Source organism: Phocoena phocoena, chromosome 12, assembly GCF_963924675.1.
Source record: "Phocoena phocoena chromosome 12, mPhoPho1.1, whole genome shotgun sequence".
In the NCBI taxonomy this organism is placed as follows: Eukaryota; Metazoa; Chordata; class Mammalia; order Artiodactyla; family Phocoenidae; genus Phocoena; species Phocoena phocoena.
Window position 1 is genome coordinate 79,338,349 of NC_089230.1, and position 16,015 is coordinate 79,354,363.

The 16,015-nt window shown below is 39.0% G+C and overlaps 1 protein-coding gene across 1 annotated transcript; it reads left to right on the forward strand.

The window, feature by feature from the left end:
• The first annotated feature begins 6,510 nt into the window (after window positions 1-6,510).
• On the forward strand, window positions 6,511-12,126 carry COX7A2 (cytochrome c oxidase subunit 7A2). Its single transcript, XM_065888855.1, has 4 exons — window positions 6,511-6,655; window positions 7,860-7,949; window positions 10,476-10,560; window positions 11,922-12,126. The coding sequence occupies exons 1-4, from the start codon at window positions 6,638-6,640 to the stop codon at window positions 11,978-11,980; spliced, it is 252 nt and encodes an 83-aa protein (XP_065744927.1). The 5' UTR covers window positions 6,511-6,637; the 3' UTR covers window positions 11,981-12,126.
• Window positions 12,127-16,015: the final 3,889 nt, after the last annotated feature.

Consider the following 16,015-nt stretch of genomic DNA (forward strand, 5'->3'; position numbering starts at 1 on the left):
GCAGCAATTTTGGAAAACAGTAACCTTCATTTCCTCTATGTTTCATTCAATTTTTACATATAGGTCAAGGATGAACATGTATGCACATTCTCTTTAGTTAAGCCACTGATTGTTTTGGTTCGTTTTTCTAAGATGTACTTTAAAAAGAAGTTCTTTAAATTTCCTAATTAAATTCTGGAGATTTTGGAGTATGTACATGATAAATTATATGTGCTTGAAGTTATTTTATTTTCTATTAAGTGGAATTATTTTTAATATTCCTTATTGAATAAATGCTGTAATTTGTTTGCTATGGAACTTATTCTTGAATGTAAACTTATTGTTTCACATGCATGAAATGTATGTCTTAATCAGAGGTGGCTTAATTGCATTGAAATGGCTATTTTTTTTTTTTAACTAAAATAACTCGTATGTTTGTATAGAAGAATGCCTGTTTGAATTCGGAGTTTGTAATGGTTTCCTTCGTTTATATTTTAAATCAAAAGTTCTGGGTAATGTATCAGTTTTGATTAATATATGTTTTTTAAAAAAAACAAATAATGTAATGGTTAATAGTAGAAATGTGCCACACTTCTTAAGTTTTGTATAATATGAAATTCAGTTAAAAGAACTTGTAGTTCATAATGACTTTCAACAGATAGAATATTACTTGCATTAAGTACTTAATGTATAATTGTCCTGAAATTTCTGAGTGCATAGGGTATTCTTTGTGTAAAACTATTCTTTGTTTTATCAGTCCTTCAGAATATGGTTATTTATTCTGATAACTGACCCTCTTGCACATGGCAGTTTACTTTCTGGGGTGTATCATTGGCGGAGAGGGCTTCTCCCAGTCTTTGCAGATTGAGTTTGTGCTGCTTTAGAAGGACTGCCGTCCTGCGTCTCTTTTTCTAACTGGGGGACCAGAGGTGCTGCTACAGAAAAGTTGAAGAGCTCTTCCAACACTTTCTCATCTGTGGTCAAGGCGGAATCTTAAAATATATTTGGAGTTTTATCTGTTTTACAAGTACATTGATGGCCTCAGTTCTCCCTTGTCTCCTGCCATTTGAGCTGTAAGCGATTCCTGTTGCTGAATATGAAGAATGTGGAACATTCATATGGCCTCTGTGACTGGCGGAAGGAAAACATTTCTTTCTTATGGGCTTTATGCTGATCTTTTGGAAACACTGATGTCATACTCAACTTTCAAAGAATCATATTGCATTTTAAGACAACTAGGTTAAGTAGAAGGCGTTGAAGAATGTACTAACTTGCAGGAAATATTTTGATATATGAAATTCCCAACTGAAGGAATTATTTAATAAGTAAAAGCTAAGAAATTTCTTTGAAATCAGAAAGCAGTTTAAAAGTAAATTGGTAAAAATATCTGTACTACCTAATAGAAAATTATTCAACGAAGAGGAGAGTCAAGTCAAGTGGATATTATTTGTTTCTTGGTTACAGTATTTGTAACTTTGATTATATTGAAAGATAACTTTCTGTTAGTATGTTCTGTATTAATAAAAATTAACAAAATTAATTTTGCTATGTTCAGGTGTCTCGCTAAAATAACAGTGCCCCAGTGTTGTTGCAGATGTTTAGCACTAAATTGTAGCCCAGGCTCAATGAGTCCAAATTTTAACATTTCCATGCCTAGATTTGATTGCCATATGTGAATATGTTAATCACTCTGATAGCATTAACTGCAGGATTTATGCATGTTAATGAGAAACATCTGTTCTTACCAAGAAGTGGTCAGATTATAACCTGTTATAAGCAGACAGGCTAAATTTGGTATTAGATCAAGGGAAACTTCTGGTAAACAGAAAATGAATAACTGGTATAGAGACAATGATGACGAAAATAATGAATTGGGCAGGGACACAGGAAATGAAAAGCCAGACTAGCAAAGAGGAACAGCTGAGTGGTAGGCGTAACGACTGCTTTTCAGCCTGCTTGCCCCCTGTCTTGATGGAAACACTGCCTTAGAATTATTGTACCATCCTTTGTTGGTTAAGCTTCAAAGTTCTCTTCTTTGCCAACATGGTTAGTTTGAGGGGAGGGTGGAGGGACTAAGGAAGTGCTGCTTCGAGAAGAATTTGGTGCATAAGTGTTTGTTGTAGTATTTGGATAATCTAGTAAAGTGTTTTAGAGCCCCTTTTTAGCCCATGCCCCCTTCAATAAACGTAAAAATCACATTTCCCCTAATGTCATTTGAAATTTCAAAATAAATATCATTTAAAAATAAATAAATAGATATCATGTCTAAAATCACATCAGACCATGGTGACCTTATTTTCTTGTATATATGTAAAATTTGTCAAAGTAACGTGTACACAGTTAAAAAAAATCTAAAGGCCTTATGATGAAAAACAGCAGTACCTGTCCCAACATTCTACCTTCTAGAGACAGTTACTTTGACTTCAGAAGTTGTTACTTTTGGTATTTATCTTAGTGTATCTAAATTATATGCCTGTTCTACTATTGCTTGATTTAACAGTTTTAGACATTATCGTCTTCTTGATAATATTACCTGATGATGTAGCTAACTTCCCCTTCTCCCACTATATAGTTATAATATTTAATAAACACATTAGCAGTTGTTTAATTATGACTTTAAAAATACTGTATACTTTAGAGCAAAGCAGAGCACCAAGATTATACTTTGTACACTTTATTTTTCCTGGAATTAATAATCACCCCACTTTTAACATCAACATAACTTTCTGGAAGCCTATCTTAAAGTTTTTCCAACTTTTCTATCAGGTCCACCCTGTTCTTATCACTAGTCTTTTGAAGGTTTTTTGTCCCCAAATACCTGATAACCTGATTCCCTGTTTTTGCTAGAAAGGTCTATTCTGCATTTGCCCTTCTCTGCCAATCTGTACAGGTGGTTTTTTCAGACAGCTACTCAGCCATTATCACATTCCCTCTTTTTGTCACCCTCCTGTGTTGGATCTGCTGTTTCCTAGTTCACTCTCTTGTTTACTGGAGCTATTTTCAGTTTTTCGCGTAGGTGACTTTCCTTGTATTTCTGGCTAGTCTCAGCAATCTATCATGTATAAATGGACCCCCAAAACCCATTGAAAGCTCTTTGTTCGTGGGCAGCGCTTGACAAGTGATGGCCTCAGTAGCGCAATGCTGCTCAGAAATGCCACTGAGTGCATTATTTGTCCCTGTTCATGATAAAATGCTTAGACAAGTAATAAATAGTTGGCAGGTCAGCAACTGTAGGTAGACTGAATTTTGAGAAGCACCGCATTAGGGAATGACTGTCAGGGAGCCAGTCGTTTGGCTGGAGGCCTTTTCTGTGGGACTGTTCAGTTTCTCTGGGGAAGAATTCTCTAGTCGTCTGCAAAAGGAAGGGGTTGAAAGAGGCTCTGTCTCTTACTGCTTTGAACTCTCTGCTTCTGCCTTGTCTTCCACCCCAGCTTCTGTTTTCCACTTCACATATTTCCGCTATACCCATCCCTTTGCATATGCCTTCCACCTAGTTGTCTCCCATTACTTTTTCCAGATAAAAATGTTCTTGCCTTCTACCTGTGGGAGACAGTGACCGAGGTGAGAAACTATATTTGGCTGAGAGGGGTAGGGCAGAGATTGCAGGGAGCTGACCATTCTGTTGTATATAATTTTCAACTACTCATTTTCAGGCCTGTCCCTTGATTCCACTCTTTGCTATAAATTCTACTTTCAAGTCTGAGCTTCTCAGGGGTTTTAGAACCAATCAACATGCTTCTCACTGGTATCCATCCCCCTTGCAGTCCCTTTAGATTGTGGCTTCCTTGGTCCTGCTCAGCTATATCCCATCTGCTTTCTGTTTTCCAGAAATCTGTTGAAATTGATTCTCTGTCTCCTCTTTGGTCGCCATCCTTTTGGGCTGTCTTTTAAGAAATGTTTTTTAGACCGTCATACGGTAAACTTTACTTTTTGTACTTGTAGTGTACAGTTCTGCGAATTTTAACACACGCATAGGTTTGTGTGACCATTTTAGAATACAGAGCAGTACCAAAACCTCCCAACCTCCCTTTTACTATACATCTTTATAGTCACCCTTCCCTCCACCCATAAGCCCAGGCAACCACTGATCTCTGCTCCATCCCCATAGTTTTGTCTTCTGGAATGTCATAAATGGAATCATATCATATGTGACCTTTTGAAACTGGCTTCTTTTACTCAGCATAATGGCTTTGAGATTCATTTAAGGTGATGTATCTAAAAACACCTCATACGAACAAACATATGGACACCAAGGGGGGAAACTGGCGGGGTGGTGGTGGTGGGATGAATTGGGAGATTGGGATTGACATATACACTAATACATATAAAATAGATACTGATAAGAAACTGCTGTATAAAAAAATAAAATAAAATGAAAAAAACCTCATACCCTTTCAATTCCTTTTCTTTCATTTTTACCGGAGTGATGGGGAGGACAAACAAACTCTTGGGGCCAATCCGCTATCTTAAACCGGAACCACCTTGAAGTACCTTTTGGTGATCTTAGTACATTTTGAAAAACTATGTACTTTAAGTGACATTAATGGGAGCTTGTCTGTATGCCACAAGCTTTTCTATGCAGGGTGATGTGCCAGAAGATTGAACTCACCATACATCACTTTCACTGTCAAGACTTATATGCCACTTTGTTTCAAGGACAAGCAATGCAGAAAGAAATAGATTTATAATTATATGTCAGATTGCAATTGAATCAGTGGTCTAATCCCCGGGGTATGTTGTCATTCCTTTTTCACGACAAAGCTTGTAAAAGAGCAGTTTATATTTTATTACTATCTTGAGCCTCAGCCAGGCTTTCATCCCACTATTGCACTGTAGTCTCTTCACTATCAATCTGCACCTGAAAGATTCAGAATACGGTTTTTAGAATCAGGCTGACCTGGCTCTTAAATACATAAACTGTATCTTCAGATTATTTAATCCCCTAAATCATTTACTTTACCATTTCCTTGTCTGTAAAATGGGGATTTTAATACCCACTTGACAGATATTGATTTGAGGAATAAGGGAAGTGATAGATGAAACTCATTTAGCACAAAGTATAGAAAAATGGCACTCAGTGAACGACGACCACTCCCTTCTGTCAAATCAAGGGAACTTATCCCATCCTAGCCTGGTGTTTCTCTTATATTCCTCGATGTAGTGAATGGTAGGTATGACCAACCATCTTATGAGTTAAGCCAGAAATCTGCTCTCCTCCCCAACTTCCCAATCCAATAAATCACTACATTCTGTTGATTTTTGAAGGTACTTCCTCATTGTTGGCTCTCTAACCCGTCCCCTTATCTACATCCCTTTAGCTACATCTCTTTTGCCGTTGATTTACTTCAGGTTTTCTTTTTTCCTTGGATTACTATAAGTACCTTCTAATGGACTCTCTGTCCTGGTAACTCATATCCAATCCAGCGTTTCACTACTACCAGAATGATATTGAAATAGAGTTCTGATTCTTGACCATTTGCCATTTAAACCTTTATATAAATTTATGAATAATTGGGTATTAAAATCGGTGAGGAAAATACCTTGAACTGGGAACAAGTTAACTTGGTGGGTCTAAGTCTAAAGATTAGAAGGAATAATAATTTCAATATTACTAATTGTATCTACACATTTCACCTATGCTGAACCCATACATCATCAGCTTTCTATTTGAAATGACAGTGGAATAATTATGAGTTTGTAAAAAGGTGGACAGATATTTACTGTGGTATAGGGTGGATACTTTTGTATTTATACCCGCTTGAGGGTGGGCACTTGTAACAGACACTTGTAATGTGGCATTATTTAAGCACAGTTGGTATCTGTACAATAATTGCTGTGCCTGGCAACTCCAACCATGGAAAGTGCCCTGCTAGCCTGAGGCAGCAAGACTCCGGAGTCCAGATTTGCCCTCCCATTTCTGGTCCCCCAATTAAAATTTCCCCCTCTTTTCAGCGTTTTCCCAGACTCAGAGAAACGAGTGAACAGCTTCCACACTTTCGCGACACTGTGGGAGAGCTTCTTGCATGGGGAGTTCTGCAGCACCCAAAGGTGCAGCAAGATAAAAAGTAGTATCCCGACGCAGCTCTACACAGTACACTCTCAGCACACGGAACAGTAACGTCCTCACAACAGTGGAGAAAACTGATTGTATCCGTGTAAGAGAAGTTATACTTTTTGTTTTGTATTTCATCCAGCTTCACAGTTTAGAGTTCGGCCAAACCAGCGTTCTAAACTGTGGCTCAAAGGTTGCTCAGAGTTTTACGTCTTCTCGTTCAAAATACACACACTAATTTTCTTCGATAGCCTGGTCTCACGTTAATTTTATCTGAGCTAGTTAAACGAGTACGTAATGCCTCGCTCCCTGCCTCTCAGGTCTCAAAAGTCGTTCCTTTATCCCCAGCCTCCGCTCCCGGGGTAACCGGCGGCTCAGGAGCGAGGTCGAGGCGCAGAGACAGCCCGCCGGCTAGAGCGGCCACAGCCGTCCGGCCGCTCTCTCTTTTCTTCCGCTCTCTATGGTTAGGAGCAAGTCCCGCCTCCGCCCGGAAGTATTTAGGCTCCAGGCGCTTGCGCAAGGCCAGAAAGTAATTCCGGTTCCGGCGTGTGGATCTTCGTTCCTGGTGTTCAGCTGTCGCGGTTGGTGGGCAGTAACGGAGCCAAGATGCTGCGGAGTCTGCTGGTGAGTAGCTTGTCGGCTGGCATTCGGGATGTGGGGCGAGAGGGTTGGGAGCGGAGGCTAGAGGTTCGCGACAGGAAAGCCTCTCCTGGGAGGGAAGGGGAGAGGGAGAGGGCGGCTTCGGAGGTCACCTTCCTTGGTCCGTGTCCTTTTCGCTTGACCTTCCTTCCTTCCCTTCCATGGATCCCTCTTGCCCCAAGCTGTGCTGGGTAGTTGTAAGGAGTGGAGAAGCTGGGGAGGTGACCAGAGGATTGTGCGTTAGACAAGCCTTGGGTTCTTAGTCGCCACCCCTAATCTTGTGGGTGCGGGTGGGAAGTTTCTGATACCCGGAAGCGTCAGCAGAAGGATGTTCATCGGATACCGAGAGGTTTGAGTTTCAGTGACTCTGAGGTTTGTGAGCAGCAGAAGGCAGTTTAAAAAGCAAGCCTTTCAGTTTTGGCTGGCACTTCAGGAGCATTCATGGCCGAAGGGTCGTGTTGCTTCCATCAGGCGGTTCTGCAGTGTCCTTCACCGCTCCACCGACTTTGAGCATGTGAAATATTTTCCCCAAATTTTGAAGAAGAGAAGGAAAATGTAATAGTGATCGTTTTCTTCGGTAATTATCCAATAAAGCTTTACTTATCTTCTCAATATATTATTTATTTTAGAAAGTGGAGTGCATATTTGTAATTTATTTCAACTAGATATGTAATGCAAGTCTCTTGTAAAAGATTTATGCCCTGTTAATTCTTTGGGGAAAATGTAATGAGGGAAGCATTTTAATTAAGTAGGAATCATGCCAGTTTATTTTGATATCAAGTAATAGATTTTTAATAATATGGTAGAGTATTTAAATAAAAAACTTCGAACCTCGTGTATTTTGTAACCATTATTTATTTCTGTAATATCTATATATCAGTATGTTTTCCTCATATAATGCTACTGGTTCAATTCAGGTAAAGATCATGATTTTTTTCCCCTCAAAATCTACATGAATTGCTTCTTAAATGTGGTGTTTGGAGACTTCAGAATGTAATATAAAGAGCAGTGGCGGGGCGACAAATAGGAAAACCTCAGTGCTTGTCTGTGACTTTGTTATTGACAAATCGGATATGTTTTAACTCTCAGTTTCACTTTTCTGTAATACTGAAGATTGGAAATGGTTGGTTTTGAAGGTTTCTTTAAGCCCTAAGTCTGTTTAGTATATGTGGATTTTTTAAAATTTCAGGCTCTTCGTCAGATTGCCCAGAGGACCATAAGTACTGCTTCACGCAGGCAGTTTGAAAATAAAGTTCCAGAGAAACAAAAGCTCTTTCAGGTACTGAAGTATTTTATAGGAGATTGTTACTTGTTATGATTAGATTACCAAAAGTTGGCGATACGAGGTAAATCTGGAGACGTCTGATTGTTAGCAATCCTGTTGTATTAGCAGAAGAGTAATAGGAAACTGTCTGTCGATAGCTAACTGGGCATTTGCTATAACCAAGAGGCCCTTGGGAAAGCAGAAGAAATGAAGGGGTAAAGATCAAAGACACTTTCTTTTGGAGGAGTCACATTGGGTTGGCACTCTGGGGTAGCTGCACAGTAATAGACAAATAGACCATAGAAAGAGCCCAGAAACAGAACAAATACATTATTATATGTAGAAACTTGATATATGTTAAAGGTGCTATTTCATATCAGTGGGGAATGGAAAAATTGGGTGGCTGTTTTTTTGTGTTTTTTTTTTTTGCGGTACGCGGGCCTCTCACTGTTGTGGCCTCTCCCGTTGCGGAGCACAGGCTCCGGACACGCAGGCTCAGCAGCCATGGCTCACGGGCCCAGCCGCTCCGCGGCACGTAGGATCTTCCCGGACCGGGGCACGAACCCGTGTCCCCTGCATCGGCAGGCGGACTCTCAACCACTGCACCACCAGGGAAGCCCTGGGTGGCTGTTTTGAAGAAAGTAAAGTTATATCCGTTCTGTATTGTGTGTTAAAAGATTAACTGCAGATATAAATACTTCTCCCTCAAAAAATATTAAAAGAAAATATAGGAGAATTTTTTTCCAGCTTACTGAGGTATGATTGACAAGTAAAAATCTCAAGCATTGGGAATTCCTTGGTGGTCCAGTGGTTGAGAATCCACCTTCCTATGCAAGGGACGCGGGTTTGATCCCTGGGGATGGGGGAACTAAGATCCTTCCTGCCCCGGGGGAACTAAGACCACACACTGCAACTACTGAGGCCACGCACCACAACTATAGAGAGGCCCACTCACCACAACGAAGATCCCACGTGCCGCAGCTAAGACCTGAAACAAAGAAAGAAAGAAAGAATATAAATAAATAGTTTGTATTTAGGTTGTACCTGATTTTTTTTTTAAGGTGTACAAACAATGTGATATTTAATGTATCTATGAATGATTACCACAATCAGGTTTAATCTTAGGGGTCATCCTAAGAAAGTCTTTACAAAGCCTAGAAGCTGTAAAGGAGAAAAATTGCAAGGTTTGGTGACACGAAAATTTTAAATGTACTTATGGTACAAATTGAGGTAAGTGACAAATTGAGGGAAAATTTTTTAAATTAACAAAATTTTTAATATTGACAAAAAGTTAATAACCTTAGCATACAGAGAGCTCCTACAGATCAGTAAGAAATGCAAATTAAAATGACAAGTTGCTACTTTTTTTCCCTGTTCGATTGTCAAAATTTTAGAAGATTTAAAATAGGTTATGTTAGCCAGGTGCGGGAGATAAGTGCGTTCCTATACAGTACGTTGATACATGCTAGGAAGTAGTATTGGTACAGAAATTTTAGAGTATTTGAAAGTATTAGAAGCAAATTATTGTACATATCCTATTCAGGACTCCCATTTCAAGAATCTTTCCTACAGAATAGTAGCATAAATATATAAAAATAGGAAATAGGCTATTAATCATTATGGGAGTTTAATATCAAAAAAACCCAACAACCTAAATACCCATTAATAAAGGATTGGCTAATGTAATTTTATTTTTTGCACAGTGGAATACTGTGTAGCCATTAAAAGGAACAAAGTAGGTTTAAATGGGCTAGATGGTTTTTAAGATAATGTTGAGTGAAAAATCTGTGATAGGCCATTATATAGCATAATCTCATTTTGTGTATTAAACAAGTATGTGCATAAATTAGAAGCTATGACAATACAAGCTTTAAAAAATTAAGGATATGTATTAATATGTGTTAATAGTGGTTTTCTCATGAGGAAAGACTTAGTGGGACAGAGCACTTACCTTTATAAGTAGTTAGGTTATCAGTGATTTTTTTGTTTAATTGTGATCTCTGATGTTTCATAAAGAAAATTTTAAGTGGTTAAAAAAATAGTATCATGTATGCTGCATAAAAATAAAATACTTACATTTAACAGATGTCTTAAGTATCCTACTCTATGCCAGGTGCTGGATTGGGAGACTAAGGATATAATTTAGGGTTATAAACCAAAACTCTCTCCTTTTTGTTTAAGGGAAAAAAAGATCGTACCTATGACCAAAGTGTGAGGATTATTGCTTTTTTTAAAATTTAATTGATGAACTCAATGAATGTATTTTCACAGCTTTACTGTTTATGTGTTCTTTGGAAAGAACATTTTATTAAATCTCAAATTAACTTTAAAAGAAAGAATGTTGATTTTTAGGAGTTTTTATTTTAAAAGTAGTTGCAGTAGGGAAAGATTCAGGAGAAGGGTAGTCCTTTTTAATTTTGATATTTAAAATATTTCAATTTCAGTGTTTTAAGAAGCCACTTAATTTTATATGAATGGATTAGTCTTTTTCATTTAGTTGGAAACCATTGATATACATTAATTATTATTTTTTTAACCTAGGAGGATAATGGAATTCCAGTGCATCTAAAGGGTGGGATAGCTGATGCCCTCCTGTACAGAGCCACCATGATTCTTACAGTTGGTGGTAAGACATTTGGAATGCTTGCTCTATAGCAAAATCATAGTAGCGATAACTAACATCATTGCTCTCACTGTGCCAGTATTTTAACACAGGCAGTCGTCCCCAGAATCTGAGGTCTTACTGCTTTACATATAATGACTCACAAAGGTGATTGATACATATTGTATAAGAACGTTTTAATGTCTTTTAAAAAAAATAAACCGATAAAGTTTGATAATTATCTTGTGATAGAGGTGGCTTTTGGAATGTGCCGCTGGTGGCCCTGCAGGCCTTTGGAAGAGCCAAAGATAGCTGCTCTATCCCATCTCCTATAACAGGGGTTCTTAAATATTTTGACTATGATGTCTAATAATAATACACTTTACATCTAATCCCTGTACATACATATTTATGACAGAGATAAAACCTTATACAGCACAATACTTTTACTGCATGTAAAGTGCTTTGATATGTTTTCTGTGGATTGGGCAGTTCCATTATTCAGTATTAGCAGTGGAATATCACAAATCAGCATGCTAGGAGCAGAGTTAGGAATCTGAACGATTGCTCCCTGGCGGGAGAAAGGGGAACAGTATTAGACTGATTACTTAGGAGTGCCACATATGTGGATTTCTGTAACCCTTGTATTAAGTCTGTAACGTATCCTTGTTTTAAAGATGGAGAAATTATGTTAATTACCCAGATGTTATTGCTTTGGAAGAGCTGGTGTTTGAACCCTAATCACAAAGTCCCCTTATGCTTATGCCAAGGTGCCTTTTTTGGCTTGAATTGAATGCAGTGAAGGGACATTTTATGGGCAACAAGCAGATAGTGACGTTTGGGCTTTCTTAAGGTAAAGTCCTAAATTCTTTTTGGCCAGTGTGACTATTTCGTAGATGTTTTGGTAATTAGTTTTAAAAATAAATTTCCAGTTATTAGAAATTCTTACTTCAAATTTGATTATTTAAAAATTATATGTCCCTCTTGCTTGGTTTTCTATTGATAATACACTTCAGGGAAGGCTTTGCCTGTTCGACCTTTTGGCTTTTGAATCATTCTTAGCATTTCTCAGGCAATTTTAGGTTTTATGCTCTTAATCTTATTTAAAATTTTTTTACATGTCATTACGTTAACAAATACATTACTGTGCTGCATCTAACACTTTCTATACAAGTTAAGTAATATTAAAACTAGATTAAACGTGTTTTATATGTATTTCTTTTAAATTTTGCCAGCACCTATCAAAATACTTCTGTATATTCCCATAAAAGTAGTTTTAACACCAGCCTTGCCTCTTTATCTTACAACTTTTTAGCTGGAATATTGGGTTTATACATTTAAACCTGAGAATTTCCTGTTAAGTTCTTATTTCCTTTATTTTTCAGGAACAGCATATGGCATGTATCAGCTGGCTGTGGCTTCATTCCCCAAGAAGCAGGGTTGACTTCAGTTTATCCTCCCAGCAATCGGTTGGTTCAACTCCATTCAGTTCTCTGTGGACCAGTAGTCTGATAACTAACTTGAGTTCTTCTTTGGGAATCAATATTTATTGACTTGTACTAGCTGCCACCAATAAAGCAGTCTTTACCATGCTTTGTTTTATTTGATCACTTTAGGATACATTATACCAGTAATAGCAGCCTTTATAAACCTTAGGTAAGGAGGAATCTTTTGTCATTAGGTTATATATAGTACCATTGTGGTATTATTTTAGTGAAGTTTTATTTTTAGCAGCTTAGAATTCCAACAGGGGATGGTCTTCAGCTTTAATTGAGCTTCACACTCGGAGTGCATATTTCTTTGAGTCTTCCCCTCCCCTCTCTTCCCTTGAGTCTTCCCCTCCCCTCTCTTCCCTGCTGTGCTGTGTCCTGGGATTTGCTAGCACCTAGGGTTAGTGGAAGCAGGTTAGTTTTGGCTCATGGGGTTCAAGTTTCTTTTTTCCTCCCTTAGCTGTGTGTGTTTATGTTTAAGAATATTGGATGCATTCCACAGTTTAGAGTAGGCTTTAGTAGAATTGCTGTAAAATAATCCAGTATTTGTTCTTTTCACACTCAGAATGGGCTTCTGTTATGTTAGTTTAATCCATAACATACAGTGTACCTTTCCTTAAAATACTTAGTTCATTTGTAAAAGTTATCTTCTGGGGGAACAGGAGTCAGACTTTGTCATCTCTGCAAGGTGTGCATTTGTAACACTGTGAAGATTAAGAGTCTAGATCCGTCAGATCTAGGGGAAATCTATGAGTAAGGGTTTTATAAAAGCTTCAATTTCTGGATAAAATTGAGAAAACTAATATAGTTAGAAACATGGAGTCAAGTCTGAAATACCAAACTAACTCTTTAACTTTTAAAACATTGAGGCTTATGGTACAAATCCATTTCAAGAGGTACCTAATGAAAGGTGTTTCAGCCTTGAGTCTTGAAAGTTAGAAGGATCTTGGTTAGCCATATATCTAACCTGCCACTGAATACAGGAATCCTCCCAGCCTCTTACAGAATCTCATTACTAACATCAGCAGAGAACACTGCTTTTGAAGGGAGTGGAATGAATATTGTTAGACATTTCTAAATACTGAGAAATATCTTAAGTAGGCCTGGAATCTGGTCCAATTCTGATTCAGAGCTAAAAAGCAACCAGTGATGATATTTTGAAACGAGCTATATTTATCAGCATTGTACAAAGGAGAATTTCCTCCATGTGATTTGACATGCTTTTATAACACGATGTGAAAGAAACTTTTGTGCAGTAGAAAGGAAGAACATCTTGGTATCTTCCACAACCTTCAGCTCTTGATTCTGTGAGAGGTGCTTTTCTATTTCTGGTGTAACCTAGTCAGACAATTAAAACTTTTTTTTAATGCCAAAATGTTCAACATGACAAGATTGGATAAAGTAGGAGTAGGTTAAATGCTTAAGAGACTTTAAAATATTTTTAAATGCTATGATTAAGTTTTTGCCCTTCATCCTAAAATTCTGAACTGTCAGCAGGGGTGGAGATGGGGAGGGGATAAGGGGTGGGGTCTCAGAAGAGGGGTTACTGGATAGGAGCTTGTGAAATTGTCTGCTATTCTTAGCGTTTAGTAAGAGAGAGATTGCTGTTATTGATTCAAAGACTAACCAGATGTTCATAGAGCAGAGTCCATGAGAAGTATTGCCAATGTGGCCTTCAGGAAACGAACAACCATCATTCCAATCTGCTTTGTATCTTTACCACGTATTATCCTTTTGAGAAGAGTATCTGCTACTAAATAGAAGAAATTCTCTGACGATATTATCCCACTAATATAAGCGCCATGGCAGATATATTTAAGTGAAACTTTGTCACAGTTAGTACTGTGCTCAGGATTGGATCTGTAGTCTAGCTACTCTAGATGAAGTGACATCGAAAAAACTAGAACTCAGGGCATGCAGTTTACCCAAAGCTACAAATAAATGGCAGCACGATTTCCAAGTCCATTTTTATCTGATTCTTAAAGTTCATGGTCTTTGTAGTATACTTCATCTTACCAGGTGTTTAATGACGTGGGCTGGGATAGCTTCAGTGCACTGCTGGCAGCCTCGTATGCAGATAGGAATGCCCTGCAGACTCCCATCCCCTGTCCAGTCAGACTTCTGGGAAGAGTGATCGCTACAGTCTCCAGTTCCTTTGTTCAGTTGCACATCGATCCCTCTGTGTAACTTGCAGCATACCTACGTCTTCAACATCTGTCGCTTCCATTTTATAAATGAGATCTGAAGTCGGCACTCGCCACCAGCCACAGTGCTCTTCTGCTTGGTGCGTGCGTACTCGTTCTTGACTGAGAATCTGGGAAAGCCCCCCAGCTTCTGCTGGAAACGTTGACATTCTCCCCTTTGCTCCCAGCGTTCCCTGTACTCATCTTTACCAAGAGTTTAATGCCTCTGAATCTGAATTCAAATTTGAGTTACAATTGTCGATAAGACTGGGAACCAGTGTAGCATTGTAGTTAATTACAGATCCTGGAGTCAGAAGACCCAGCTTCAACCCTTGGATTAGGTGACCATGGGTAGCCAACCTTGCTAAACCTGTGTCCTCATCTGCACAAGTGGAATAATGCCTAGGCACATGGTTATTCTAATGCAAGTAAAGCACGAAAAATGGTTTCCGACACATACCAAGTGTGCATAAATGCTAGGCACTTCTATTGTTAGCTCTCTGAGAGAAGGAACTATACCTTTCAACTCATATCCCTATCAACTTGGCATAGAGCAGGGACCATAAGCTGGTCAGGGCTGGTAGGAGAGGTTCACGCTTTCATCCATGTCCTGGGTGCCTTCTTTTGGCTCTGCTCTCCTTAGTGTGTGTCTTTCATTCTTCTTGTAAGATGGCTGCCGCAGCTCCGGCTATTGTGTGTGTTTTCCTGCAGGAAGAAGGATTGGTGAAAAGAGCACATGCTAAACAAGCGAGCTCTCTTTAAAGAGCCTCAGAAGCCCCACACAAAGACTTAAACTTATATCCCTTTAGCCAGATGTTCCACCACGTGATCATGCCTGCATTCAAGGAGGCCAAGAAATGTCTCAAATGGGCATATTGCCAAGCAAAATTGGAGTTCTGTTGAATAAGAAGGGGAGACTGGGTATTGAGTTGACAACGAATAGTCTCTCCCCCAGCCAGTTCGTTTTTTAAAAGAATGAAGTCCACACTGGAGGAGACAGGACAGGACCCAGGAGCAGTTTGGTTCCTACTTCTAGTTGTTTCTGATGCCCACAGCCATGCCTGCTGGTAGGCTTGGCTGCATTTCGTCGTCCAATAACTTTCTCTTTGTGCTGAAGTTAGTTCAGGTAGGTTTCTCAACCAGGAACCAAACAAAGCAATATTTCCTGAGTTTCCCATCTATCATACCATCTAATAGGAGCACACTTTTACCATTTACTCTAAACCATAGTTAGGTGCTTAATAAAGGCAGCCATTACTGGTTTCTCATAGCAGACAGGAATGGCTCAATGCACCATGAATGCCAGTAGAGACAGAGAATACAAGAATGATAAGAATTACAGCGCTGCTATAGCCAGTTGGGTTCAGGGTTTGCAGAAGCCTTCCTGCCACCTGAGATAGTTACGCACAAGTTCCCCAGAGCTGCCAATTTCACGGGCCTCCAGCTTGGGACTCCCACTGCCTGGGTCCTGTAAGCAACATGTCATGATCCACCACCCAGAGCTTTGCTTCTACATATACTTCGAGATCAATAATTCAAGTTAACAGATATTGAGTACCTACTGGGTGCCAGACACTGTTGTGTGTGCCTGGGGATCATTGGTGAGCAAAATATGCACATTCCTGCCCTCACAGAGTTTACATTATAGTGAGGGGTAGCAGGGAAGACAATAAACAAAAATAAATTGTACAGTATGTTGGCAGGTAGTCAATTCTATGGGGAAAAAAGACCAAAGGGGACAGCTGGCATGGGGCTGGGCTGATTGGGTGTAGTAGTAAATGAGGTATGAAGATGGGTTTCAATGGG